Source organism: Saccoglossus kowalevskii, chromosome 2, assembly GCF_978046115.1.
Source record: "Saccoglossus kowalevskii chromosome 2, keSacKowa6.1, whole genome shotgun sequence".
NCBI lineage: Eukaryota > Metazoa > Hemichordata > Enteropneusta > Harrimaniidae > Saccoglossus > Saccoglossus kowalevskii.
In genome coordinates this window covers 3,257,654-3,285,386 of record NC_140642.1, presented here as the reverse complement: position 1 = coordinate 3,285,386, position 27,733 = coordinate 3,257,654, and the positions used below count along the sequence as shown (strand labels likewise).

At 36.5% G+C, this 27,733-nt stretch overlaps 1 protein-coding gene across 1 annotated transcript in view; it reads left to right on the top strand.

The window, feature by feature from the left end:
- Positions 1-27,733, top strand: part of LOC100370650 (echinoderm microtubule-associated protein-like 6) — a 54,527-nt gene that overhangs the window by 12,410 nt on the left and 14,384 nt on the right. The window contains exons 6-29 of the mRNA XM_085507836.1: positions 1,485-1,686; positions 1,849-1,986; positions 2,968-3,224; positions 3,579-3,791; positions 3,915-4,082; positions 5,696-5,915; positions 7,044-7,230; positions 7,390-7,495; positions 7,818-8,012; positions 8,113-8,315; positions 10,086-10,325; positions 10,583-10,784; positions 10,984-11,076; positions 14,699-14,830; positions 15,074-15,339; positions 15,531-15,732; positions 15,836-15,956; positions 16,412-16,493; positions 21,649-21,778; positions 21,992-22,264; positions 22,374-22,594; positions 22,911-23,068; positions 23,445-23,559; positions 24,406-24,594. Coding sequence (XP_085363962.1) covers positions 1,485-1,686; positions 1,849-1,986; positions 2,968-3,224; positions 3,579-3,791; positions 3,915-4,082; positions 5,696-5,915; positions 7,044-7,230; positions 7,390-7,495; positions 7,818-8,012; positions 8,113-8,315; positions 10,086-10,325; positions 10,583-10,784; positions 10,984-11,076; positions 14,699-14,830; positions 15,074-15,339; positions 15,531-15,732; positions 15,836-15,956; positions 16,412-16,493; positions 21,649-21,778; positions 21,992-22,264; positions 22,374-22,594; positions 22,911-23,068; positions 23,445-23,559; positions 24,406-24,594 — 4,313 coding nt within the window. The remainder of the gene's footprint in view (positions 1-1,484; positions 1,687-1,848; positions 1,987-2,967; positions 3,225-3,578; positions 3,792-3,914; positions 4,083-5,695; positions 5,916-7,043; positions 7,231-7,389; positions 7,496-7,817; positions 8,013-8,112; positions 8,316-10,085; positions 10,326-10,582; positions 10,785-10,983; positions 11,077-14,698; positions 14,831-15,073; positions 15,340-15,530; positions 15,733-15,835; positions 15,957-16,411; positions 16,494-21,648; positions 21,779-21,991; positions 22,265-22,373; positions 22,595-22,910; positions 23,069-23,444; positions 23,560-24,405; positions 24,595-27,733) is intronic.

Below are 27,733 nucleotides of genomic sequence, written 5' to 3'. Positions count from 1 at the left end.
TAATATTATTAATTACCTAATTTACATAATGATTAATCAATTTTCGGCTTTTCCACTGATATCTCAAGTACTAATCATCACATTTCAATAAAACTTGGTACATAGGTGTCATATGACACTGCACAGACCTGATAGTTTTTAGGGTAATATCAGTACATATTAATTACCTAATTTGCATAATTAATTAATTTTCGGCTTTTGATATTTCGAGTAGTAATGATCATGTTTAAATGAAACTTGGTACATAGTTACTTGAGGACTGTACAGAGACCTAATTAGTTTTTGGGTAAATATTTGTGCATATTAATCATCTTATTAGCATAATTAGTTAATTTTCAGCTTTTCACCTGATATGTCAAGTACTAATCATCACATTTCAATGAGACTTGGGACATAGATATTCTAGGACTATGCAGAGACCTGATTAATTTTGGGATAAATAATTGTGCCTATTAATTATCTAATTTGCATAATTAGTTAATTTTTTGCTGTTCTATGGCTGTTGCACTGATGTCTAAAAACCACTCATTGGATTTCAATGAAACTTTTAAAGAACCTAAGACTATGCACCATATTAGTTTTTGGTAAATATTTATGCTTCTTATTCACCTAATTAACATAATTAATTAATACTGATATCTCAAGTATTGATCATCACATTTGAATAAAACTTGATCCATAAATGCTCTAGGACAATAGACAGCCTGATTAATTTTGGGTTAAAATCTGTTCATATTAATTCTCTAATTAGCATAATAACTAATATTTTTTTGGTTCTAATCACATTTCAATGAAACTTGGTACATTGTGCAGACCTTATTAGTTTTACACTTAAATCTGTTCATATTAGTTACCTTATTTGCATAATTAGTTTTCAGCTATTCCATCAATATCTCAAGTGTAAGTAATTTTGAATTAATTTTTAATGTGTCTCCAAAACTCTCAGCACACGGGAGTTCTTTCTAAGCTTTCTTTGATTGATTTGTTATTTGGCAGGGTCCAGTTAATCCCCAGTCACATGACCCCTATGTGAACAATCATGGCAAAATATGAATTATCAAATTACTGAATATTTCAGCTTTCATATAATATATAGTTTGCTATAAATATGTTTTGATTTGAGTTGCTCAGATCATTTTAACTAAACGATGAGATTTTCACTGTTGCTACCTTAAAAGGGGTCTTGGGTAAGTACCCACCCTCTTAAAACTTGTGATTTTGGAAGCTGAGTACAATAACATACATGTATAAGTGTAAAATTGATGTGGCTAAGCTAAATGTGTTTACAGTACATCATCCATCTTTCCAATATTGTTCTTTTCCAAAAGTGCTGTAAACTGCATCAGTTACATTGAATGCGTTTTTTTAGTGTTGTTCTCAGCATTAAGATTATAAAAGTTGCTTGCTATGAAAATTTAAAGAAATACAGTACATTACAAATGAATATATCTACTCACATAAAAACCCACATTGTTCATTTCCAGGACTAGCAATAAGAAGTGTTATGTGGAGAGGAGAGAAGATTTTAGTTGGTACACAAGATAGTGAAATATTTGAAATATTTGTGAGTGAACGAGAGAAGCCAAAAACCATTATGTTAGGACATGCCGAGGGAGAACTCTGGGCATTGGCTGTACATCCTAAGAAACCAATATTTGCCACAGGAAGTGATGATCATACAGTCAGGTTAGAATCACACTATGATGTATCCTTTTTAGTAGACACTAAATTCACATTGACAGTGTCGAGTGTTGTTGCTATTCCCATGTGTAAATAGAAAGTGAAGTATTATGGGTAATATTCACAAGAACAAGGCCTTGATAGTTTCCCTATGTTTATTTTTTGCAGGATATGGTCTATGTCAGATCGTGTAACATTATCTAGAACTACTTTAGATGAAAACATCAGGTCCTTATCCTTCAATGACGATGGAACACAGATAGCAGCTGGTCTCAGTGATGGATCATTTGTGGTTCTTAAAACAAGGTGAAAACAAATCCATTGATTATTTGACATTTGGTTTACATGACACAAATATTTGCTTCTGTCAGTTATTGTGTGAAAACAGTAAATTATTTTTGTTTTTATTATTGCTCACAACAAATAAACAAGGTTTTGTCAGTGTTACAAAATGCAATCTACATAAGTTGTTTACCATATTCTTTTCAAAAATATTGATTGCAGGAAACAATGTGGCATTCAATGTGACATCTTTGCCATCCAAGGAGCGTTTGTTTCGGCTCAACCCTCCAAATAGTGTGTATTTAATAGGCGCCCTTAACGACAAAGAAAGGAGATGCAACAAAAATAAACAGCCAATCAGCTTGCTTGTATCAGGTTTTTTTTAACAGGCGACACTAGCAGTTTTTCAAGATAAAAAGCCTCCCCGATCACAAAAACCATACCATTAAAGCATTACTATCTGAAAAAAGATGACTTTGTTGCAACAAGGATAGGGAGCGGCAAATCGGGAGTTTCTGACATTTTCTGAGTTGACAGTTTCTATTTTGTTAAAACATGGTCGACATAAATATTTGTCACTTTGCTGATGAAGTATGTCACAAACAGTCTGCAACGTTGACATAAAGAAATGTTGAAAACTTGGTGAACAAATGCAGCGCTGTTTTTTTGGGTTTGACAAACAACCTAAACATATTCTCATGCATGGTTACTAAAAGAATTTTGAAGTAACTGTGCTGCACATTGCCATTTCCGACATGTTGTTCTTTAGCTTACCGTGCAATGTTACAGAGTCTGATTGGGCGCCTTTCCAACAGGCGCATCCAATCAAACTTGACCATTTGTTTAACATACAATACGGGTTTACCCAGGCTGATCCCGCACGGGTTGGTGGAGTCGGCAATAAGTCGGCACCAACAAACCGTGCGATTCGGACTATGTCAATGTGAATATCTATATCTTTCTAAAATGTTTTTATAATCTGAGCTAAACTATTGATTATTTTAGAGACTTGGCTGAAATAATTCACATCAAAGACAGGAAAGAAGTTATCCATGAGATGAAATACTCACCGTGTGGTAACTACCTTGCTGTGGGTTCCAATGACAACTTTGTGGATATATACGCTGTAGCTCAAAGATACAAAAAAGTTGGGCAGTGTTCAGGAGCAAGTAGCTTCATCACACATATCGACTGGTCTGAAGATAGCAAGTATCTGCAAACCAACAGTGGTGCAGGAGAACGTTTGTTTTTCAGAATGCCTGGTATGAGATTATGAATGATAAAAATAATTACTTACATGTGAATAGATACTGTATTTTCTCTATTACAAGCACATCTCCAATTGGAGCACATGTAAACTAACAGTTGACTTATTATGAACATGTATACATCTTTATCATTAACATGAGCACTACTAATAGAGCAAGTATGGTATCCATTATTTTATGATTATTGTGTGTGAAATTAGCCTTTGTCTGAGCACCTTTTATAGTCTTAAGCGATATATAGCTTGCAAGTTATCTTAAATGGATTGCTTCTTGGACCCACATTATAAGAGAGGCTTCACCATTTTGGAACAACAAACTAAATTAATCGTGAGTATTCATTGTTTGCAGCTGGTAAGCATTTAACAAGTAAAGAAGAAATTAATGCTATACATTGGTCTTCATGGACTTGCGTACTCGGGGCAGAGGTCAATGGAATCTGGCCTAAGTACACTGATGTCAATGATGTGAATGCATGTGATGCAAATTTTCCTGGTGAAGTTGTGGTCACTGGAGATGATTTTGGCATGGTTAAATTATTCAGGTTCCCATCACTTAAAAAGGGTAAGAATCTAATTAACTTATTCTTTCTCATAATATAGATTTTCAGACTTAAACAATACATATCAACACTAATTTTCTATGTACTATTCTTGTTCTGGAATTTGATGTATTCTTCATTTTCAGCTGCTAAATTTAGGAAGTACATTGGTCATTCTGCTCATGTGACCAACGTAAGATTTTCACATGATAAACGCCATGTTATAACTACTGGTGGTGCAGACCATGCTGTATTCCAGTGGAAATACTTGCCAGAAGGCGTTGGTGCTGACGATGACACTGTTCAGGGAACAGGTAAGTGTCAACAATATTTCCCATATAATTTCTAAATTTTAAAAACAATTTACATTTTCATCTTTAGACATTTCAGTGTGGGTATATAGTCTATCTTGCCTTAACAACCACCTCTATACAGTGGGTACCTGTCTATAGTGTTGCCTTAATAACCACCCCTATACAGTGGGTACCTGTCTATAGTGTTGCCTTAACAACCACCCCTATACAGTGGGTACCTGTCTATAGTGTTGCCTTAACAACCACCCCTATACAGTGGGTACCTGTCTATAGTGTTGCCTTAACAACCACCCCTATACAGTGGGTACCTGTCTATAATGTTGACTTAACAACCACCCCTATACAGTGGGTACCTGTCTAGTGTTGCGTTAACAACCACCCCTATACAGTGGGTACCTGTCTATATTGTTGCATTAACAACCACCCCTATACAGTGGGTACCTGTCTATAGTGTTGCCTTAACAACCACCCCTATACAGTGGGTACCTGTCTATAGTGCTGCCTTAACAACCACCCCTATACAGTGGGTACCAGTCTATAGTGTTGCCTTAACAACCACCCCTATACAGTGGGTACCTGTCTATAGTGCTGCCTTAACAACCACCCCTATACAGTGGGTACCTGTCTATAGTGTTGCCTTAACAACCACCCCTATACAGTGGGTACCTGTCTATAATGTTGACTTAACAACCACCCCTATACAGTGGGTACCTGTCTATAGTGTTGCGTTAACAACCACCCCTATACAGTGGGTACCTGTCTATAGTGTTGCCTTAACAACCACCCCTATACAGTGGGTACCTGTCTATAGTGTTGCCTTAACAACCACCCCTATACAGTGGGTACCTGTCTATAGTGTTGCCTTAACAACCACCCCTATACAGTGGGTACCTGTCTATAGTGTTGCCTTAACAACCACCCTTATACAGTAGTGGGTACCTGTCTATAGTGTTGCCTTAACAACCACCCCTATACAGTGGGTACCTGTCTATAGTGTTGCCTTAACAACCGCCCCTATACAGTGGGTACCTGTCTATAGTGTTGCCTTAACAACCACCCCTATACAGTGGGTACCTGTCTATAGTGTTGCCTTAACAACCACCCCTATACAGTAGGTACCTGTCTATGGTGTTGCCTTAACAACCACCCCTATACAGTAGGTACCTGTCTATGGTGTTGCCTTAACAACCACCCCTATACAGTGGGTACCTGTCTATGGTGTTGCCTTAACAACCATAGAGCATTTTTTGATTTGTTTTGTATTTGTGGCCGACTGACATAGCACTCTTGTCAGCTTATATAAATGTTGATGTCAGCTGTTTGTGACCAAATAGAAAGGAAATATTTTAGATAAAATGTGTGAGATATACACTAGTCTCTGTTTTAACTGAATATCTTTATTATATCAATTTCATCACAAGCAGTGCAATGTGTAACATGACTCAAAATGTAATTAGATTTCAAATGACATTTCAATGAAAACACATTTTGTTTGATGAAACATTTCTACAACTTGTTTTAGTAATGTTTTAGTAATGCTATACTTTGTAATGGACAAAATATTACAGTATGGTTGTATTGGATCATAGTGTTTTCATATTAATATTTCACAGGTTATGTTGATTCGAACAGTGAAGAAAGTGACTCTGACATGTCTGATGTTGGTGAGATTGATTCCGACATTGAACGAGAAAACACAATTAACTATGATAGAGTGGTGTATAAAGATGATATGACAGCAATCAAGGCCAAGAATAAAGCTGACCTCAAAGGTAGTGGACAGAAAAGAAACAAAGCTCCCAGTGAGGGAATCAAACTAGAGTTTATACATGGGTAAGTTGAAGGGATGTATTTATCTGTATTTTCAAATCTGCCTACTGGTTAACACTTTTTGTTAACCAGTATAGTAGTAGTTGTAGACAATATAGTAAGAGTATCACCCAGTGTAGTAGTAGTTGTAGACAATATAGTGGAAGTATCACCCAGTGTAGTAGTAGTTGTACACAATATACTGGGAGTATCAACCAGTGTAGTAGTAGTTGTAGACAATATAGTAAGAGTATCACCCAGTGTAGTAGTAGTTGTAGACAATATAGTGGGAGTATCACCCAGTGTAGTAGTAGTTGTTGACAATATACTGGGAGTATCAACCAGTGTAGTAGTAGTTGTAGACAATATAGTGGGAATATCAACCAGTGTAGTAGTAGTTGTAGATAATATAGTGAGAGTATTAACCAGTGTAGTAGTAGTTGTAGACAATATAGTGGGAATATCAACTAGTGTAGTAGTAGTTGTAGACAATATACTGGGAGTATCAACCAGTGTAGTAGTAGTTGTAGACAATATACTGGGAGTATCAACCAGTGTAGTAGTAGTTGTAGACAATATACTGGGAGTATCAACCAGTGTAGTAGTAGTTGTAGACAATATAGTGAGAGTATCAACCAGTGTAGTAGTAGTTGTAGACAATATAGTGGGAGTATCAACCAGTGTATGTAGTAGTTGTAGACAATATAGTGGGAATATCAACCAGTGTAGTAGTAGTTGTTGTAGACAATATAGTGAGAGTATCAACCAGTGTAGTAGTAGTTGTAGACAATATAGTGGGAATATCAACCTGTGTAGTAGTAGTTGTAGACAATATAGTGAGAGTATCAACCAGTGTAGTAGTAGTTGTAGACAATATAGTGGGAATATCAACCTGTGTAGTAGTAGTTGTAGACAATATAGTGAGAGTATCAACCAGTGTAGTAGTAGTTGTAGACAATATACTGGGAGTATCACCCAGTGTTAGTAGTAGTTGTAGACAATATAGTGGGAATATCACCCAGTGTAGTAGTAGTTGTAGACAATGTATTGGAGTAGTAGTAGTAGTAGTTAGCACCCCCTAATAAGGCATTATTTGTACATGTAGATATTTTTAGCTTGTGATGTTTTACATATTTGCTAAATTTTATTTAGATATCGAGGCTACGATTGTCGGAACAATCTCTTCTACACCCAGAATGCGGAAGTGGTATATCACGTGGCTGCTGCTGCTATCATTTATGACAAAACTAAACATTCACAGAGATTCTACCTTGAACACACGGATGATATTTTATGTTTGTGTATCCATCCTCTGAAGGACATTGTGGCAACTGGACAGGTGAGTGGATTGATTCTTACACTGTAAATGTTTTCACTTGTCAGTGGAAATACAAAAAACAAGTCTTGTCTTTTTCATTTCTATATATTAGCGTCACAGCATAGATAAATATTACATGCAAATGTAACTAAATAACTAATTTATTTTTTTTATTAATAGGTTGGTCGAGATCCTACAATCCATGTTTGGGACGTTAACGATTTGAAAACATTGTCTATCCTCAAAGGAGAACATCAAAGAGGTGTATGTGCTGTTGATTTCTCTGGTATGTAAATATGAGGGGGGGGGTCATTTACATTGCCACATATAGTATGCATTACTGTTAGTTGGTAATGTCTGGCACATCTAAACTGTTTACTCTGATACCAAGTACAAAGTGATAATTGTTATCACAATGCAACTCCATCTGAAAAAAAATGTAAACGATAACTAAAATAACTTTTGATCTAAGATGTAAATTTAAAAAATATTGAAAGTAATATTATATACTGTGTATGTGGTACAAAATGGTATTTTCAATTTTTACAAAATTAAATAGAAAAAGCAAGAATCTTTGTGTCAAAACAAATTGTATCCGATTCTTACAGGTGATGGTAAAAAACTTGCTAGTGTGGGCTTGGATGACAACCATACTATTGTGATATGGGACTGGAAAAAAGGAGCCAAGTTAGCGACAACCAGAGGTCATAAAGACAAAATTTATGTTATAAAGTGGAATCCGCATGCAGAAGATAAACTTGTCACTGTTGGTGTAAAACACATCAAATTCTGGACAGTTGCCGGTAAGCCACTGTTTCTAGAATGTAAGACATCATTGCATCAACTCTTTTCAATATAATATTAGTTTCCACTCGTTGTTTAATACTTTGTTTAATTACGTAGGTGGAGGTTTAACGTCCAAAAGGGGTACATTTGGTAATGTGGGTAAGCTTGATACCATGATGTGTGCGACATTCGGTAAATCGCCTGAAGTAACATATACAGGTGGTGCTAATGGTGCAGTCTATATATGGCAAGACGTCACGTTGTCTAAGACAGTCAAGGCACATGAAGGTCCATGCTTTGCTATGCATTCACTGGATAAGGTATACAGTCTTATACAGTCACTGTTTATTAAAGCCCTGTCCTTCCATATCATGTTTTATTTAGGTCCCATGTCATACACAGTATGAACAAATACATAGTGTTTTTTTACATGAAATTCAAACGCAATATACAATGAATCTGGCACTTCCACTGTCAATTAATTTTCGCATAGTGACAGAATTATGTAGAAGTACAAGAATCTTGGTGTGCAAACATTTCCATTTCATCTGAAAAAACCATAATGAGAAAAATGATGATGCTTCAATTCTTCAGACTTTGAGTATATCCATCTTTCATGTCTACATGTGGTACACAATTTGATGCTCACTTTGTCATAATTCAAATGAATTTCTAAAGTGTGTATTGACATAGAAACAGTAAAATGAGATTACCATATTTGTAGTTCATATGCTCACAAATATATTATATATTTATAGTTAATATACTTACAAATATATTCTATATTTATAGTTAATATACTTACAAATATATTCTATATTTATAGTTAATATACTTACAAATATATTATAGATATATAGTTAATAGACTTACAAATATATTCTATATTTATAGTTAATATACTTACAAATATATTCTATATTTATAGTTAATATACTTACAAATATATTCTATATTTATAGTTCATATACTTACAAATATATTCTATATTTATAGTTAATATACTTACAAATATATTATATATATATAGTTAATAGACTTACAAATATATTATATATATATATAGTTAATAGACTTACAAATATATTCTATATTTATAGTTAATATACTTACAAATATATTCTATATTTATAGTTAATATACTTACAAATATATTCTATATTTATAGTTCATATACTTACAAATATATTCTATATTTATAGTTAATATACTTACAAATATATTATATATTTATAGTTAATATACTTACAATTATATTCTATATTTATAGTTAATATACTTACAAATATATTTTATATTTATAGTTCATATACTTACAAATATATTCTATATTTTTTAGTTAATATACTTACAAATATATTATATATTCATAGTTAATATACTTACAAATATATTCTATATTTATAGTTAATATACTTACAAATATATTCTATATTTATAGTTAATATACTTACAAATATATTATATATTCATAGTTAATATACTTACAAATATATTCTATATTTATAGTTCATATATTTACAAATATATTATATATTTATAGTTAATATACTTACAAATATATTCTATATTTATAGTTCATATACTTACAAATATATTCTATATTTATAGTTAATATACTTACAAATATATTCTATATTTATAGTTCATATACTTACAAATATATTCTATATTTATAGTTAATATACTTACAAATATATTCTATATTTATAGTTCATATACTTACAAATATATTCTATATTTATAGTTCATATACTTACAAATATATTCTATATTTATAGTTCATATACTTACAAATATATTCTATATTTATAGTTCATATACTTACAAATATATTCTATATTTATAGTTCATATACTTACAAATATATGTAAATAATAAAGTTGTGTTATATTGATCCAGTAAACAATGCAATGTTAGTTTCAGTATTTGCTATTTTATTAGAGATTCACTGTGCTTGCTGAGTAAGTTATAAGGAGATGTAGGTGGTAGGTCAGAAGAATGCTTGTAGTGCATGTTTAGAATTTACTATGTCATTTCATCATCAACAAAGCAGACCACAAATGTAACATACATATTTATGTTTTTAGGGTTTTGTTACTGGAGGTAAAGATGGAGTAGTCGGTTTATGGGATGACAGTTTTGAACGATGTCTGAAGACGTATGCGATTAAACGCACAAGTTTAGCTCAGAACACCAGAGGGCTTCTATTCAAAGATAACCCCCCTGTTAGGTCAGTTATTCTCGGCCATGGTCATATTCTTGTGGGAACTCAAGGAGGCGATATCATGGAAATTGAAAAAAGTGGACCGATCAGCATACTCACTCAGGTAACCTTTGTTATTATTGTTGTTTTAAGGTACTGTGGGTAGTTTTGTAGATACAGTATTCCCATTTAAAACATGTGATGCAAACTACTTTATGACTGTATTGAAATGTGAGTTCCACATGTGTCACTCAATAGTGTCCTGGAAGTATTCACTTTTCTAGAAGTTGGGCACTATTTAACTCTCATCTCATGTAAATACTGCCCTCTATAGACCATGTTAGTTCTACTCCCGAACATGCATTTGCTTATGCTTTACAGGGACACAAAGAAGGTGAGATTTGGGGACTAGCAACTCATCCAACTATGGAAAGGTGTGCCACAGTCAGTGATGACTGTACACTACGTGTTTGGGATATTGGAAAAGATCATCGACTAGTAGGTGGAAAAATACTCCAATCAGCTGCTAGAGCATGTGGTTACTCACCTGATGGTAAAGCTATTGCTGTGGGATTTAAAAATGGTATGTAATAAACGATGGATGTGGTTAAAAATCTTGGTATTTTGCTGTGTGAAAAGTTCTATCAAATAAATGACAAAGAGCAGATAAAATGATTTACTATTCATGCTAAAAACGCAAAGGTTTATATGTAGATGCTTGTTTGTAAAAAATAACACACTATGGCCTTGTGACCTTGTTTTACTGTTATTTCATTCTACAGGTAGATTTTGTGTTGTGAATGCAGACACTTTTGAAGAGATTGCTACATTTCAACACAGAAAAGAAAATATTTCAGACATAAAGTTTTCTCCAGGTGTGTGTATATTCTGATATTATATTATATAGTATATAGCAAACTGACTCTGAGTAAGGTGAACACATAGCTCTTTGGGATCAAATACTTTACCCCGTGCTAAGAATGTGTGTGTGAACACATAGCTCCTTGGGATCAAATACTTTACCACGTGCTAAGAAAGTGTGTGTGAACACATAGCTCCTTGGGATCAAATACTTTACCCCGTGCTAAGAAAGTGTGTGTGAACACATAGCTCCTTGGGATCAAATACTTTACCCCGTGCTAAGAAAGTGTGTGTGAACACATAGCTCCTTGGGATCAAATACTTTACCCCGTGCTAAGAAAGTGTGTGTGAACACATAGCTCTTTGGGATCAAATACTTTACCCCGTGCTAAGAAAGTGTGTGTGAACACATAGCTCCTTGGGATCAAATACTTTACCCCGTGCTAAGAAAGTGTGTGTGAACACATAGCTCTTTGGGATCAAATACTTTACCCCGTGCTAAGAAAGTGTGTGTGAACACATAGCTCTTTGGGATCAAATACTTTACCCCGTGCTAAGAAAGTGTGTGTGAACACATAGCTCCTTGGGATCAAATACTTTACCCCGTGCTAAGAAAGTGTGTGTGAACACATAGCTCCTTGGGATCAAATACTTTACCCCTTGCTAAGAAAGTGTGTGTGAACACATAGCTCCTTGGGATCAAATACTTTACCCCGTGCTAAGAAAGTGTGTGTGAACACATAGCTCCTTGGGATCAAATACTTTACCCCGTGCTAAGAAAGTGTGTGTGAACACATAGCTCCTTGGGATCAAATACTTTACCCCGTGCTAAGAAAGTGTGTGTGAACACATAGCTCCTTGGGATCAAATACTTTACCCCGTGCTAAGAAAGTGTGTGTGAACACATAGCTCCTTGGGATCAAATACTTTACCCCGTGCTAAGAATGTGTGTGTGAACACATAGCTCCTTGGGATCAAATACTTTACCCCGTGCTAAGAAAGTGTGTGTGAACACATAGCTCCTTGGGATCAAATACTTTACCCCGTGCTAAGAATGTGTGTGTGAACACATAGCTCCTTGGGATCAAATACTTTACCCCGTGCTAAGAAAGTGTGTGTGAACACATAGCTCCTTGGGATCAAATACTTTACCCCGTGCTAAGAAAGTGTGTGTGAACACATAGCTCCTTGGGATCAAATACTTTACCCCGTGCTAAGAAAGTGTGTGTGAACACATAGCTCCTTGGGTTCAAATACTTTACCCCGTGCTAAGAAAGTGTGTGTGAACACATAGCTCCTTGGGATCAAATACTTTACCCCGTGCTAAGAAAGTGTGTGTGAACACATAGCTCCTTGGGATCAAATACTTTACCCCGTGCTAAGAAAGTGTGTGTGAACACATAGCTCCTTGGGATCAAATACTTTACCCCTTGCTAAGAAAGTGTGTGTGAACACATAGCTCCTTGGGATCAAATACTTTACCCCTTGCTAAGAAAGTGTGTGTGAACACATAGCTCCTTGGGATCAAATACTTTACCCCTTGCTAAGAAAGTGTGTGTGAACACATAGCTCCTTGGGATCAAATACTTTACCCCGTGCTAAGAAAGTGTGTGTGAACACATAGCTCCTTGGGATCAAATACTTTACCCCTTGCTAAGAAAGTGTGTGTGAACACATAGCTCCTTGGGATCAAATACTTTACCCCGTGCTAAGAAAGTGTGTGTGAACACATAGCTCCTTGGGATCAAATACTTTACCCCTTGCTAAGAAAGTGTGTGTGAACACATAGCTCTTTGGGATCAAATACTTTACCCCTTGCTAAGAAAGTGTGTGTGAACACATAGCATGGTCTAAGAATAGTACAGATTAAATCAGATCCTTAGCACGGCTAACAAAGTGTACGTGAATGTTACAGTAGTCTGGGCTAAGCACACAAAACGCCATTGTATTCAATGTTCATTTGGAAGATTTACTATTGCAGTGTATAATCATAACTATTCATTGCGGCATGCCATGTCCAACATGACAATCAATGCGAGTACATCTAGAGATTTGTTCTTGAGAAAAAATGAACTGACCATGAGACTGTGTAATCTGCACTTTCTGAATTTACTTTGGTATTGTTTTATAACTTTAGAAGTAACATGTATACCTTCCTAGTTACTGTACTCAGCAATCACAGTTAAAGGACTGAACATATATGTATATTTTTGGGCGTTCCTTAGCCCTTGCTAACCACTGTTTCCTTTTGTGCATGAATTCAATTGGGTCTATTTGATGTGGAAACATATGAGATTAGCTTAAATCTTAGTCTTCACTTGGTGTAGTGTGAACACAACTATGTGCTTGCTGGTTTCACACCACAATTAGAATTTATATCAAGACACAAGATTACATACTATATATATGAGTAGTGTTACAGTTTTATTTAATACAAGCAAGTGAATGGAATTTCAAATCAAAATCAAACTAGTTTTGAAATGGTATACTGATACACTTAGAGTGAGTAATCAGCTGGTCATCGTTTCTAATACTGCCAAACCCAGTGTAATCAGCGATAGTTTCATTATGGGGCAGTTTCAACATCTGTAATAATGCTGTTTACTGTTTGATTTCAAAAACTAGACAAATCACTTTTTAATTTTTAAAAACTTTTGGGTGTTTGATTCATTTATGTGTAAAATATACTTTTCAAGTTTTTGCATTGTTGCTATGGAGACCTGCAGACTAGCAGCATTATGCTGGAACATATAGCAAGTCAATTATTGCATTTCATTTATCTTTCATTTGATTACTTTATTTGTACAGTTGTGCATAATATGAAGCAGTTTGTCATGTGACAGTTTGCGACAGTTTGTCATGAGACAGTTTGTCGTGTGACAGTTTGTCGTGTGACAGTTTGTCGTGTGACAGTTTGTCATGAGACAGTTTGTCATGAGACAGTTTGTCGTGTGATAGTTTGTCGTGTGACAGTTTGTCGTGTGACAGTTTGTCATGTGACAGTTTGTAACAGTTTGTCATGTGACAGTTTGCGACAGTTTGTCATGTGACAGTTTGCGACAGTTTGTCATGTGACAGTTTGTCATGTGACAATTTGTCATGAGACAGTTTGTCATGTGACAATTTGTGACAGTTTGTAACAGTTTGTAACAGTTTGTCATGTGACAGTTTGCGACAGTTTGTCATGTGACAGTTTGTGACAGTTTGTCATGTGACAATTTGTGACAGTTTGTGACAGTTTGTCATGTGACAGTTTGCGACAGTTTGTCATGTGACAGTTTGCGACAGTTTGTCATGTGACAGTTTGTCATGTGACAATTTGTGACAGTTTGTAACAGTTTGTCATGTGACAGTTTGCGACAGTTTGTCATGTGACAGTTTGTCATGTGACAGTTTGTCATGTGACAATTTGTGACAGTTTGTCATGTGACAGTTTGTCATGTGACAGTTTGCGACAGTTTGTCATGTGACAGTTTGTCATGTGACAGTTTGTAACAGTTTGTCATGTGACAGTTTGCGACAGTTTGTCATGTGACAATTTGTGACAGTTTGTCATGTGACAGTTTGCTTTATGACATTTGATTCTTATAATTGAAACATCTACACTATATTTTAATAATCCAATTTTTCTTTCAGATCCTGGTAAATATTTGGCAGTTTCATCACATGACAATTTTGTTGACATTTATAACATAATGAACAGTAAGCGAGTGGGGACATGTAAGGGAGCATCAAGTTATGTCACACATCTTGATTGGGACAAACGAGGTAAAAATGCAGTTTATTTACTTGATCTTAAACAGCAAACTCTCAAAAGTTCAAAAAATAAAGGTCTTTTGATTGCCATGGTTGATATTACCATTCTACTTTGAATGAACCATGAATAGCACATAGCATGCACAATATAGACCAAATAGAGAACAATATATAGAAGAACTCACACATGTGCAGCTCTGCATGATGACAGTGTTTCATAAAGGGAAGGTTAAAACAAATATTTCTTTTTGTTAGGTAAACTTATAATGCTGAACTCGGGTGCTAAGGAACAGCTATTTTTTGAAGCTCCAAGAGGTAAGAGACAAACTGTACGTAATGAAGAAATACTCAAAATGGATTGGGATACATGGACATGCGTGTTGGGACAGACTTGTGAAGGAATATGGCCACCTAAAAGTGATGTTACAGATGTTAATGCTTCAAGTCTGAGTGGAGACAAGAGAATATTAGCTACTGGAGATGATTTTGGATTTGTCAAATTATTTGAGTACCCAGTAAAGGTAAGATTTAGTCCAGTAAAGTCCAAAATTTTGCACAACAAATGTTGACACAGTAAATTATGGATTTAATATAATATATATTATCATACGATATCATAGTGTGCCACTCAGTAATACATTGTATTGTCTTACGTAAGATACCTTATTAAGAAATTAATTTGTAGTAATATGTTGATCTTTCTATTTACCAGGGAAAGAATGCCAAGTACAAAAAGTATGTTGGACATAGTGCTCATGTTACTAATGTAAGATGGAGTCTGGACGATAGTAAATTGATATCGGTTGGTGGTGCTGATACATCTGTTATGGTATGGTCACATCGGCAAGCTGGTGAAAGGAACAATACCCGTGGTAATAGTGACGACTCTGATACTGACTCAGAAGAGGAAGGAGGTAAAAATCTTATTTTATTTTGTTTTTATTCAGACAATATCATAATGACAAGCAGATTTATCTGACCGGCATTGATTCATTGTTTATGTTCATACGTGTTAAGGTTATGACAGTGACGTGCAACGAGAGAAGGCTATTGACTATACTACAAAGACCTATGCTACTAACCTGAGAGAGACCAGTGGTGTAAAACCACATTTGCAGCAGAATACAGAAGAGGACAGGTAAACTGCATTCATACTTTTTACTTTTATGGGTTACATTATGGTTGATTTAACACTAATAGTTCTCTCAGAGATAACTGGCTCTCCTAGCCCTATAGAAAGGATCTTCATACTGAAATACTGTCAACCACACTATATCTTACTGTACTACATGTATCTTTCTGTTTCTTGTTTGCAATAAGATTGTTTATTTTCAATACACTCGTGCATTCTGTACTTGTCGTTCATTTGCAGAATCACAACATTTTTATTATTTGAACAAAATAAGTAAAAGCAGAAAAAAATGAAAGTTGATTAAACTTCTTTTCATAAATGAATTCAAAAAGGAAGAATGTACAATCACAGATATTGCTAAATCAACCTCTTGGTTACTGTGGCAACATTACGAAATGATGAGTATACGCAAAACATTGGGCTAATAAATTATAGCAATGTTTCTATTATTGTGCTATCAGACCGGCTGTAAGCAGAGGATCGTCCAACCCACCTAAAGTGAAACGCAACGAAACTACAAAGAGAAAGAAAGGAGACATCAATGTAAGAGACTTCCATAACTTTATAAATGAATGCATTTGTATATATGTACTTTGTAAGATGGCCATGTGAATTTTATTAGGACTGAAAACTGATAGATTAAGTGCATGTTGTATGTTTCATTACTATGAAAGTTTGTAACAGTTTTGCATATATACTTGCTTACATGTGTACATCCATGAACTATGGTAATAATATTTAAAATCAAACTACAAAGACAAAGGAAGGAGTCATTAATGCAAGAAACATACACACTTTTTGTGATGGTCGCAAATTCTGAGTGCTGGTCTCATGAGACCAGCGCCGACCAGCGTGGGCAGATCCCTGATGTACTTCACATATTACGTGCCTCCATAGACTTACTAAAATCAACAGGCAACTTTCTAGCATAAGCTAGGTGTGCACATCTAGCACATGATATTCTAGAATAAGCTAGGTGTGCACATCTAGCACATGATATTCTAGAGTAAGCTAGGTGTGCACATCTAGCACATGAAATTCTAGAGTAAGCTAGGTGTGCACATCTAGCACATGATATTCTAGAGTAAGCTATGTGTGCACATCTCGCACATGATATTCTAGAGTAAACTAGGTGTGCACATCTAGCACATGATATTCTAGAGTAAGCTAGGTGTGCACATCTCGCACATGATATTCTAGAGTAAACTAGGTGTGCACATCTAGCACATGATATTCTAGAGTAAGCTAGGTGTGCACATCTAGCACATGATATTCTAGAGTAAACTAGATGGACACATCTAGCACATGATATTCTAGAGTAAGCTAGATGTCCACATCTAGCACATGATATTCTAGAGTAAGCTAGATGGACACATCTAGCACATGATATTCTAGAGTAAGCTAGATGGACACATCTAGCACATGATATTCTAGAGTAACCTGGATGACCACATCTAGCACATGATATTCTAGAGTAAGCTAGATGGACACATCTAGCACATGATATTCTAGAGTAAGCTAGATTGACACATCTAGCACATGATATTCTAGAGTAAGCTAAATGGACACATCTAGCACATGATATTCTAGAGTAAGCTAGATGGGCACATCTAGCACATGATATTCTAGAGTAAGCTAGATTGACACATCTAGCACATGATATTCTAGAGTAAGCTAGATGGGCACATCTAGCACATGATATTCTAGAGTAAGCTAAATGGACACATCTAGCACATGATATTCTAGAGTAAGCTAGATGGGCACATCTAGCACATGATATTCTAGAGTAAGCTAGATGGGCACATCTAGCACATGATATTCTAGAGTAAGCTAGATGGGCACATCTAGCACATGATATTCTAGAGTAACCTAAATGGGCACATCTAGCACATGATATTCTAGAGTAAGCTAGATTGACACATCTAGCACATGATATTCTAGAGTAAGCTAGATGGGCACATCTAGCACATGATATTCTAGAGTAAGCTAAATGGACACATCTAGCACATGATATTCTAGAGTAAGCTAGATGGGCACATCTAGCACATGATATTCTAGAGTAAGCTAGATGGGCACATCTAGCACATGATATTCTAGAGTAAGCTAGATGGGCACATCTAGCACATGATATTCTAGAGTAACCTAAATGGGCACATCTAGCACATGATATTCTAGAGTAAGCTAGATGGGCACATCTAGCACATGATATTCTAGAGTAACCTAGATGGACACATCTAGCACATGATATTCTAGAGTAAGCTAGATGGGCACATCTAGCACATGATATTCTAGAGTAAGCTAGATGGGCACATCTAGCACATGATATTCTAGAGTAACCTAAATGGGCACATCTAGCACATGATATTCTAGAGTAACCTAAATGGGCACATCTAGCACATGATATTCTAGAGTAACCTAAATGGGCACATCTAACACATGATATTCTAGAGTAAGCTAGATGGACACATCTAGCACATGATATTCTAGAGTAACCTAGATGGACACATCTAGCACATGATATTCTAGAGTAAGCTAAATGGACACATCTAGCACATGATATTCTAGAGTAAGCTAGATGGGCACATCTAGCACATGATATTCTAGAGTAAGCTAGATGGGCACATCTAGCACATGATATTCTAGAGTAAGCTAGATGGGCACATCTAGCACATGATATTCTAGAGTAACCTAAATGGGCACATCTAGCACATGATATTCTAGAGTAACCTAAATGGGCACATCTAGCACATGATATTCTAGAGTAACCTAAATGGGCACATCTAACACATGATATTCTAGAGTAAGCTAGATGGACACATCTAGCACATGATATTCTAGAGTAACCTAAATGGGCACATCTAGCACATGATATTCTAGAGTAAGCTAGATGGACACATCTAGCACATTATATTCTAGAGTAACCTAAATGGGCACATCTAGCACATGATATTCTAGAGTAAGCTAGATGGACACATCTAGCACATTATATTCTAGAGTAACCTAAATGGGCACATCTAGCACATGATATTCTAGAGTAAGCTAAATGGGCACATCTAACACATGATATTCTAGAGTAAGCTAAATGGGCACATCTAGCACATGATATTCTAGAGTAACCTGGATGACCACATCTAGCACATAATATTCTAGAGTAAGCTAGATGGACACATCTAGCACATGATATTCTAGAGTAACCTAAATGGACACATCTAGCACATGATATTCTAGAGTAAGCTAGATGGACACATCTAGCACATGATATTCTAGAGTAAGCTAGGTGTGCACATCTAGCACATGATATTCTAGAGTAAGCTAGATGGACACATCTAGCACATGATATTTTAGAGTAAGCTAGATGGACACATCTAGCACATGATATTCTAGAGTAACCTGGATGACCACATCTAGCACATAATATTCTAGAGTAAGCTAGATGGACACATCTAGCACATGATATTCTAGAGTAAGCTAGATGGACACATCTAGCACATGATATTTTAGAGTAAGCTAGATGGACACATCTAGCACATGATATTCTAGAGTAACCTGGATGACCACATCTAGCACATGATATTCTAGAGTAAGCTAGATGGACACATCTAGCACATTATATTCTAGAGTAACCTAAATGGGCACATCTAGCACATGATATTCTAGAGTAACCTAAATGGACACATCTAGCACATGATATTCTAGAGTAAGCTAAATGGGCACATCTAGCACATGATATTCTAGAGTAACCTAGATGGACACATCTAGCACATGATGTTCTAGAGTAAGCTAGATTGACACATCTAGCACATGATATTCTAGAGTAAGCTAGATTGACACATCTAGCACATGATATTCTAGAGTAAGCTAGATTGACACATCTAGCACATGATGTTCTAGAGTAAGCTAGATTGACACATCTAGCACATGATATTCTAGAGTAAGCTAGATTGACACATCTAGCACATGATATTCTAGAGTAAGCTAGATGGGCACATCTAGCACATGATATTCTAGAGTAAGCTAGATGGACACATCTAGCACATGATATTCTAGAGTAAGCTAGATTGACACATCTAGCACATGATATTCTAGAGTAAGCTAGATGGGCACATCTAGCACATGATATTCTAGAGTAAGCTAGATGGACACATCTAGCACATGATATTCTAGAGTAAGCTAGATTGACACATCTAGCACATGATATTCTAGAGTAAGCTAGATGGACACATCTAGCACATGATATTCTAGAGTAAGCTAGATGGACACATCTAGCACATTATTTTCTAGAGTAACCTAAATGGGCACATCTAGCACATGATATTCTAGAGTAACCTAAATGGGCACATCTAGCACATGTTATTCTAGAGTAAGCTAGATGGACACATCTAGCACATGATATTCTAGAGTAAGCTAAATGGACACATCTAGCACATGATATTCTAGAGTAACCTAAATGGGCACATCTAGCACATGATATTCTAGAGTAACCTAAATGGGCACATCAAGCACATGATATTCTAGAGTAAGCTAGATGGACACATCTAGCACATGATATTCTAGAGTAAGCTAGATTGACACATCTAGCACATAATATTCTAGAGTAAGCTAGATGGACACATCTAGCACATGATATTCTAGAGTAAGCTAAATGGACACATCTAGCACATGATATTCTAGAGTAAGCTAGATTGACACATCTAGCACATGATATTCTAGAGTAAGCTAAATGGACACATCTAGCACATGATATTCTAGAGTAAGCTAGATTGACACATCTAGCACATGATATTCTAGAGTAAGCTAGATTGACACATCTAGCACATGATATTCTAGAGTAAGCTAGATGGACACATCTAGCACATGATATTCTAGAGTAAGCTAGATGGACACATCTAGCACATTATATTCTAGAGTAACCTAAATGGGCACATCTAGCACATGATATTCTAGAGTAAGCTAGATTGACACATCTAGCACATGATATTCTAAGAGTAAGCTAAATGGACACATCTAGCACATGATATTCTAGAGTAAGCTAGATGGACACATCTAGCACATGATATTCTAGAGTAAGCTAGATGGACACATCTAGCACATGATATTCTAGAGTAAGCTAGATTGACACATCTAGCACATGATATTCTAGAGTAAGCTAAATGGACACATCTAGCACATGATATTCTAGAGTAAGCTAGATTGACACATCTAGCACATGATATTCTAGAGTAAGCTAGATTGACACATCTAGCACATTATATTCTAGAGTAACCTAAATGGACACATCTAGCACATGATATTCTAGAGAAAGCTAGATGGACACATCTAGCACATGATATTCTAGAGTAACCTGGATGACCACATCTAGCACATAATATTCTAGAGTAAGCTAGATGGACACATCTAGCACATGATATTCTAGAGTAAGCTAGATGGACACATCTAGCACATGATATTTTAGAGTAAGCTAGATGGACACATCTAGCACATTATATTCTAGAGTAAGCTAGATGGACACATCTAGCACATGATATTCTAGAGTAAGCTAGATTGACACATCTAGCACATGATATTCTAGAGTAAGCTAGATTGACACATCTAGCACATGATATTCTAGAGTAACCTGGATGACCACATCTAGCACATGATATTCTAGAGTAAGCTAGGTGACCTTTAATAATTGGTTTTGTTTTCATTTGCTATTCAGGATATGACACTAGACTACATCTTTGGTTACCGTGGATTTGATTGTCGTAGCAACCTTCACTACCTCAATGATGGAGCGGATATCGTATTCCATGCTGCAGGCGCTGGCATTGTAGAACATCTCGCAAATGGTAAGTCAAAATTATTCAACTCTTATCTTGTGGAACATTCACCAATTGTAATGCATTGTGGGTTCAATCTGATGAAAATTCTTAGGTAGACGCCATTCTACACTGGCGGTCAGCTTACCTACACCTCATTGTATCCAGCTGATGGCAATGTTGTGTCATCAAGTAATTGAAGTTTCAACTACAAAAAATTACTTATTTTTTTTACAATCTCAGGGAACCAGAGTTTTTACTTGGAGCATACAGATGACATCATATGTCTGACAGTCAATCAACATCCTAAATTCAAGAATATCGTAGCAACAGGTCAGATTGGTGCTACCCCTGCTGTCAATGTATGGGATGCGTCAACAAAACAGACACTATCAATTATCAAGGGTCTTCATACAAAGGGTGTATGTGCAGTGAATTTCAGTGCTACTGGTAAACTGTTACTGACTGTAGGTATTGACGATAATCACAGTATAGCTGTATGGAGGTGGCAAGATGGTAAGTTAGTGTCTATTTATTTATATCATCCCTGTCTAATGTGTGATTGAATCAAAAATAGAACATTTAAATCTCTTTTCTTTCAAGTTGATATATCATTTGTTTTTAGGAAGCAAACTTGCCAGTGCCTCTGGACATACAGATAGAATTCTTGTTGGGGAATTCCGACCAGATTCTGATAGCCAGTTTGTCACTGTCGGTGCCAAACATGTGAAGTTTTGGAACTTAGCTGGCAGTGAACTTGTGGGTAAAAAAGGTGTGATGACAAATGCTGGTCAAGGTACAGATGATGTCAAGATGCAAACCATGCTGTCTATAGCCTTTGGTGCTGTGAGTGTTCATAATAATAGATCTGTATTTTAATTTCTCTATACACAGAATTTTATCAAGGCTAATAGTGATGGATTAAATGCATGTTTCATCAGAAAATAAATATATATGTGGAATTCCCTTGAACTGTCAAAGGATTATTGGAGTTTGTTACAATCAATCAATCTTCTCATTTTTGTTTTTCAAATATTTAACTGATCAATAAGACAATTGTCGCTGTTATATTAACACATCCCTTGCTGACACATAGTTATTTCTTGTATAGCGCCCTCTGTTGATTACTTTATTTTTATGGTACTCCTTATTCTGTTGCCAGGACAATGTTACATACACTGGTGCTATGAGTGGTGATGTGTATGTATGGAAAGAAAACATTCTGAATCGACTCGTACCAAAGGCGCATAATGGACCTGTATTTGCTATGTACACTACATTAAGAGATGGTCTTATAGTCACTGGTGGCAAAGAAAAGCCGTAAGTGCATATCATGTCTTCACCTCCATGGGAAAAGGAATTGTCAGATGTTTTTATATTAACATCCAGGTGCATTGATTGACTAAACTGTTTTCATACATGGTACTGCTCCCCACCTACCTAATAGTCAGTATCCACGGGTAGATACGCCATTGCCATGGTGTTTGATGTGGGATAGTTGAACAGTAAAAGCTTGGGATGTGGTCAAAGGTTAAAGGTTGTGACCTTTAATTAACCATTGACGGCGTATGGATGAACTAATTGGTTAGGAGAATCTTTCTTGATTTTCTACTCATGACTTGCCATGAAAATTAAATTAATTCAGAATTGAAATCAACACATATTCCTCACCCTTGGTATGTTTTGTTCCCTGTAGGAGCAAAGACAGCGGAGCAGTCAAACTATGGGATCAAGAAATGAAACGATGTCGTGCCTTTCAACTTGAGACTGGTCACAAAATTGATGTGGTTCGATCCGTCTGTAGAGCCAAGGTAGAAGAATCTTCAGAGAAATGTTTATATTTTCTTTGTATAATGTTTGTGTTAATTTTGTTACTGTACATGCCTTGATTCTTGAAAACCGTTGGATTGACAGTGGTTTGTAAAAGTCAATGACTAATAACATATTTGAAGGCAGTTGTTATTATTTCAAGGAGGGGATAAAAGCTGTACTGTGACCATTGATTGTACCGTAAACAATTATTTTGTTTGCTGAATTTAACAAAAGCTGTCAATAGAAGTAATTTCAAACATGTGTGAAAAATAAATCTCACATACGACCTCTAAAGGTCACACATCCTGGTACTTTCTGGAGGTATTGGTATCCACAACAGCTGCAATGATTTCTGTAAATTTCTGATAAAAATTAGGCTTGCTAGAAGATCAGGATTAAATTCTGTGAAAATAAATTACTAACAAAAATATTGTGTTGACACTTTTGTGTGGAAAACATTTTGATGTGTAGCACGGTTACTTCAAAATTCTTCTAGTAACCGTGTGTGTAGAGTATGTTTAGGTTGTTTGCCGAACCCAAAACACCAGTGCTGCATTTTTCACCCAGTTTTTCACAGTTTTAACAAAGTAATGAAACTGTCAACTCTGAAAGAAAATCTCAGAAACTCTACTTGACTGATCATTCAAGAGTTGAACCGTTGCACAATTTTCATGATTTTGCATGTATTATAGAGGTGCTTCGATTCAGAATTCTGTTAAATAAGATTTCTCATTAACCATTCAAAATCCAAAACCCTTATGATGCTTACAAGGCATTTTCTGCAGATCATACGAAAGGGAGTCATACATTCATTCGTTCTAAATGAAGAATATTTCTTCCTACAGGGTAAAATACTTGTTGGCACAAAAGAGAGTGAAATAATTGAGGTTGGAGAGAAGAATGGATCAACAAAGAATCTGATGAATGGACACTCTGAAGGTGAAATGTGGGGACTTGCACCTCATCCAACAAAACCCTTGTTTGCTTCTGCAAGTGATGATGGGACTGTGAGGGTATGGGATGCCATGAACAAGGTAAGTAATTATGGGATATCACAAATAGGGTAGACCAACAAAACACATGTTTGCTTCTGCAAGGGATGATGGGAATGTGAGGGTATGGGATGCCATGAACAAGGTAAGTAATTATGGGATATCACAAATAGGGTAGACCAACAAAACACATGTTTGCTTCTGCAAGGGATGATGGGACTGTGAGGGTATGGGATGCAATGAACAAGGTAAGTAATTATGGGATATCACAAATAGGGTAGACCAACAAAACACATGTTTGCTTCTGCAAGGGATGATGGGAATGTGAGGGTATGGGATGCCATGAACAAGGTAAGTAATTATGGGATATCACAAACAGGGTAGACCAACAAAACACATGTTTGCATCTGCAAGGGATGATGGGAATGTGAGGTTATGGGATGCCATGAACAAGGTAAGTAATTATGGGATATCACAAATAGGGTAGACCAACAAAACACGTTTGCTTCTGCAAGGGATGATGGGACTGTGAGGGTATGGGATGCCATGAACAAGGTAAGTAATTATGGGATATCACAAATAGGGTAGACCAACAAAACACATGTTTGCTTCTGCAAGGGATGATGGGAATGTGAGGGTATGGGATGCCATGAACAAGGTAAGTAATTATGGGATATCACAAATAGGGTAGACCAACAAAACACATGTTTGCTTCTGCAAGGGATGATGGGAATGTGAGGGTATGGGATGCCATGAACAAGGTAAGTAATTATGGGATATCACAAATAGGGTAGACCAACAAAACACATGTTTGCTTCTGCAAGGGATGATGGGAATGTGAGGGTATGGGATGCCATGAACAAGGTAAGTAATTATGGGATATCACAAATAGGGTAGACCAACAAAACACATGTTTGCTTCTGCAAGGGATGATGGGACTGTGAGGGTATGGGATGCCATGAACAAGGTAAGTAATTATGGGATATCACAAATAGGGTAGACCAACAAAACACATGTTTGCTTCTGCAAGGGATGATGGGAGTGTGAGGGTATGGGATGCCATGAACAAGGTAAGTAATTATGGGATATCACAAACAGGGTAGACCAGCAAAACACATGTTTGCCTCTGCAAGGGATGATGGGAATGTGAGGGTATGGGATGCCATGAACAAGGTAAGTAATTATGGGATATCACAAATAGGGTAGACCAACAAAACACATGTTTGCTTCTGCAAGGGATGATGGGACTGTGAGGGTATGGGATGCAATGAACAAGGTAAGTAATTATGGGATATCACAAATAGGGTAGACCAACAAAACACATGTTTGCTTCTGCAAGGGATGATGGGAATGTGAGGGTATGGGATGCCATGAACAAGGTAAGTAATTATGGGATATCACAAACAGGGTAGACCAACAAAACACATGTTTGCATCTGCAAGGGATGATGGGAATGTGAGGTTATGGGATGCCATGAACAAGGTAAGTAATTATGGGATATCACAAATAGGGTAGACCAACAAAACACGTTTGCTTCTGCAAGGGATGATGGGACTGTGAGGGTATGGGATGCCATGAACAAGGTAAGTAATTATGGGATATCACAAATAGGGTAGACCAACAAAACACATGTTTGCTTCTGCAAGGGATGATGGGAATGTGAGGGTATGGGATGCCATGAACAAGGTAAGTAATTATGGGATATCACAAATAGGGTAGACCAACAAAACACATGTTTGCTTCTGCAAGGGATGATGGGAATGTGAGGGTATGGGATGCCATGAACAAGGTAAGTAATTATGGGATATCACAAATAGGGTAGACCAACAAAACACATGTTTGCTTCTGCAAGGGATGATGGGAATGTGAGGGTATGGGATGCCATGAACAAGGTAAGTAATTATGGGATATCACAAATAGGGTAGACCAACAAAACACATGTTTGCTTCTGCAAGGGATGATGGGACTGTGAGGGTATGGGATGCCATGAACAAGGTAAGTAATTATGGGATATCACAAATAGGGTAGACCAACAAAACACATGTTTGCTTCTGCAAGGGATGATGGGAGTGTGAGGGTATGGGATGCCATGAACAAGGTAAGTAATTATGGGATATCACAAACAGGGTAGACCAGCAAAACACATGTTTGCCTCTGCAAGGGATGATGGGAATGTGAGGGTATGGGATGCCATGAACAAGGTAAGTAATTATGGGATATCACAAACAGGGTAGACCAACAAAACACATGTTTGCATCTGCAAGGGATGATGGGAATGTGAGGGTATGGGATGCCATGAACAAGGTAAGTAATTATGGGATATCACAAATAGGGTAGACCAACAAAACACATGTTTGCTTCTGCAAGGGATGATGGGACTGTGAGGGTATGGGATGCCATGAACAAGGTAAGTAATTATGGGATATCACAAATAGGGTAGACCAACAAAACACATGTTTGCTTCTGCAAGGGATGATGGGAATGTGAGGGTATGGGATGCCATGAACAAGGTAAGTAATTATGGGATATCACAAATAGGGTAGACCAACAAAACACATGTTTGCTTCTGCAAGGGATGATGGGAATGTGAGGGTATGGGATGCCATGAACAAGGTAAGTAATTATGGGATATCACAAATAGGGTAGACCAACAAAACACATGTTTGCTTCTGCAAGGGATGATGGGAATGTGAGGGTATGGCATGCCATGAACAAGGTAAGTAATTATGGGATATCACAAACAGGGTAGACCAGCAAAACACATGTTTGCTTCTGCAAGGGATGATGGGAATGTGAGGGTATGGGATGCCATGAACAAGGTAAGTAATTATGGGATATCACAAACAGGGTAGACCAGCAAAACACATGTTTGCTTCTGCAAGGGATGATGGGAATGTGAGGGTATGGGATGCCATGAACAAGGTAAGTAATTATGGGATATCACAAACAGGGTAGACCAACAAAACACATGTTTGCATCTGCAAGGGATGATGGGAATGTGAGGGTATGGGATGCCACGAACAAGGTAAGTAATTATGGGATATCACAAACAGGGTAGACCAACAAAACACATGTTTGCATCTGCAAGGGATGATGGGAATGTGAGGGTATGGGATGCCACAAACAAGGTAAGTAATTATGGGATATCACAAACAGGGTAGACCAACAAAACACATGTTTG